Source organism: Myotis davidii, unplaced genomic scaffold (assembly GCF_000327345.1).
Source record: "Myotis davidii unplaced genomic scaffold, ASM32734v1 scaffold174, whole genome shotgun sequence".
NCBI lineage: Eukaryota > Metazoa > Chordata > Mammalia > Chiroptera > Vespertilionidae > Myotis > Myotis davidii.
This window is the reverse complement of record NW_006289087.1, coordinates 8,059,696-8,062,545: the sequence shown is the minus strand read 5'-3', so window position 1 is coordinate 8,062,545 and position 2,850 is coordinate 8,059,696. Positions and strand designations below refer to the sequence as shown.

Sequence of the window (2,850 nt, the reverse complement as noted above, 5' to 3'; positions counted from 1 at the left end):
GGGGTGGGGGGGGGGGGAGAGAAGGAAAATATATTGTTCATGTATTTTATCTAGCAACAATCTAATCTAAAAATCAAAACGAACAATAAATCTAATGAACAAAATAAACTGGTGAATAAAATATAATCAGAGGCACAGAACATGGAATGGACTGATGAATCTCGGAGGGAAGGGGCGTGGGTGTGGAAGAGATAACCAAAGATCTTACCTATGAACAGGACAGTAGGGTCGTGAAGGCCTGGGGTGGGGCAGGAACCGGGTGGAGGGGGGCCATTGGGGGGGGAAGGGGGGCCTCTGTAATACTCTCAATAATAAAGATTTAAAAAGAAAAAAGTGAATTGTAAATCAGTGTTACTCTGTAGTTAATCTTGTAATCTAACAAGTATTGTAGATATACAGAGTCAACTCATTTAAAACCATGTTTGCCACATACATTAGAAATCTGGCCAATTCATCTTATAAACTCAGTAATTCATTTTTTTTCAAATATATTTTATCGACCCTCCACAGAGAGGAAGGGAGAGGGACAGAGAGCCAGAAACATCCACGAGAGAGAAACATCCATCAGCTGCCTCCTGCACACCCCCCACTGGGGATGTGTCCACAACCAAGGCACAGGCCCCTGACCGGAACCGAACCCAGGACTCCCCAGTCCACAGGCCGACGCCCCAGCCACTGAGCCAAAATGGCCAGGGCTCATTTTTTATTTTAATGTATATATGTTTTTATTGCTTTCAGAGAGAAAAGGAGAGGGAGAGAGAGAGAAACATCAATGATGAGAGAGAATCATTGAGATAATGCTTCCTGCACGTCCCCTATTGGGAACTGAGCCCACAACCTGGGCACGTGCCCTTGACTGGAATTGAACCTGGGACCCTTTGGTCCACAGGCCGATGCTATCCACTGAGCAAAACCGGCCAGGGCAGGAATTCCTCATTTAAAAATTTTTTTTAAGAGAGCAGGAGAGCCAAACCGATTTGGCTCAGTGGATAGAGCTTCGGCCTGCGGACTGAAGGGTTCCAGGTTCGATTCCGGTCAAGGGCATGTACCTTGGTTGGTCGCATCCCCAGTGGGGGGGTGTGCAGGAGGCAGCTGATGGATCTTTCTCTCTCATTGGTGTTTCTAGCTTTTTCCCTTCCTCTATAAAAAACCAATAAAATATATTTTTTAAAAAAAGGGAGAGACACATCAACTGGTTGCCTCCTGCATGCGCTCTGACCAGGGTCTGGCTGGGGAGGAGCCTGCAACCAAGGTACCTGCCCTTGACCAGAACTGAACCCGGGACCCTTCAGTCCACAGGCTGACGCTCTATCCACTGAGCCACACTGGCTAGGGCGCCTCCCATTTTAGATGTGACAATTTAAGGAAACAAAGTGCATTAAACCCAGAAGCACCATTATCTTCCCAAACCCCGTGTCTTAACCTTGTTCTCATTACAGTCCTAAGAAAGCACAGACACCCAGGCCAGGAAAAGGAATGTGATTTGCTTAACGAGAGAGAGACCCCCAGCGCCGCCTGAGAACTGAGGTTTTTCAGTTTGCCATCTTTTCACTAAAAGAAGGCACAGATATTGCAATTAAATATAGTTGCAGAGAGTCAGCTACAGGAAATAGGTAAGAGAAAAAGAAGTTGATTCATATGGAACAGAAAGACTTGGGAGAAGGACTGGAATTGCAGGGGGAAAATTTATCTTATTTTAAAGTAACAAGACAACGCACTTTTTAAACCCGAAGTTTTTCCAGAGCTCGTTGATCTTCGTCTGCAGCCCCGGCTTGTTCTCGGCGTTGTGATGTTTCCTCTTCTGGCCTCTCGCTGGCCCCTTGCTCAGCCCACTGGCTCTCGCAGGCACCAGCGCTCTGATCTTGGTTGTAGAGAGACTGTCCAGAGAGCTAGATCTATACAGCCCAGGCACCTGAAGGATAAACGCCTGTTTTAATACTCCTTTGTTAAAGCAGCTATCTTTAGTTAATTTCAAACTGTCCTTTATACTCTGGAACAGAAACTCACGTAGGCAGCATGTAAAAATGTGCTATTTATAAATAGATACTACAAAAATTGTAATTTTAGCAGTTAATACACATAGCACCTAGCACTAAATTCAAGAACTAAGTGAGCCTCTCTCTGCCTTACTCCTTCATTGCCTCTAGGCAACTGCTGTCTGAATCCATTTAGTCGCTCCCCCCTTGTTTGTGGGGATCTGTTTCAAGACCCCAGTGGATGCCTGCAGCTGTGGACAGTACCTAACTGTAAATGCTATGTTGTTTCTTAAACACACACACCTATGATGTTTAACACCTTTCCCGTCTACACTAAGCCCTGACAGCCTGCAGCTGTAACTTGCAGTTTGAGGTGCGACAGCAAAACTAGCACAGATCCCTTTTCCTTCTTCACCATTTCACAGCAGAACATTCGTTGTCATAGATCTGAGCAGCCTGCACACATTTTTTCTTATTGAGCTGAGAACATTCACCTCTTCACTTTACAGCTTCGCTCTTAGCATATCTGGATTGTGATAGCATCACTACTGTCACGCTTTGGGGACATTAAGTAAAATAGGGGTGACTTGAACACAATCACTGAGATCACAGGACAGTTGGTCTGAGAGCAGAGATGACTACTAACCAGCTAATGGGTGGGTAGGGTTATGAATTGTTCATTTCTGTAATTTTCCATTTAATATTTTCAGACCATAGTTGACCATGAGTAACCAAAACAGCAGAAAGCAAAATCGTGGATAAGGGAACTACTATACGTACGTACACATGTATACACACACACACACACACACACACACACGGCAGCATAATACACACTACTGCGTACTGTGTTTTTCTCACTTAATATATCTTC

General features: G+C 44.8%; 1 protein-coding gene across 1 annotated transcript in view; it reads right to left on the bottom strand.

The window, feature by feature from the left end:
• EXO1 (exonuclease 1) overlaps positions 1-2,850 on the bottom strand; it is a 35,359-nt gene that overhangs the window by 2,791 nt on the left and 29,718 nt on the right. The window contains exon 12 of the mRNA XM_006761343.2: positions 1,719-1,912. Coding sequence (XP_006761406.1) covers positions 1,719-1,912 — 194 coding nt within the window. The remainder of the gene's footprint in view (positions 1-1,718; positions 1,913-2,850) is intronic.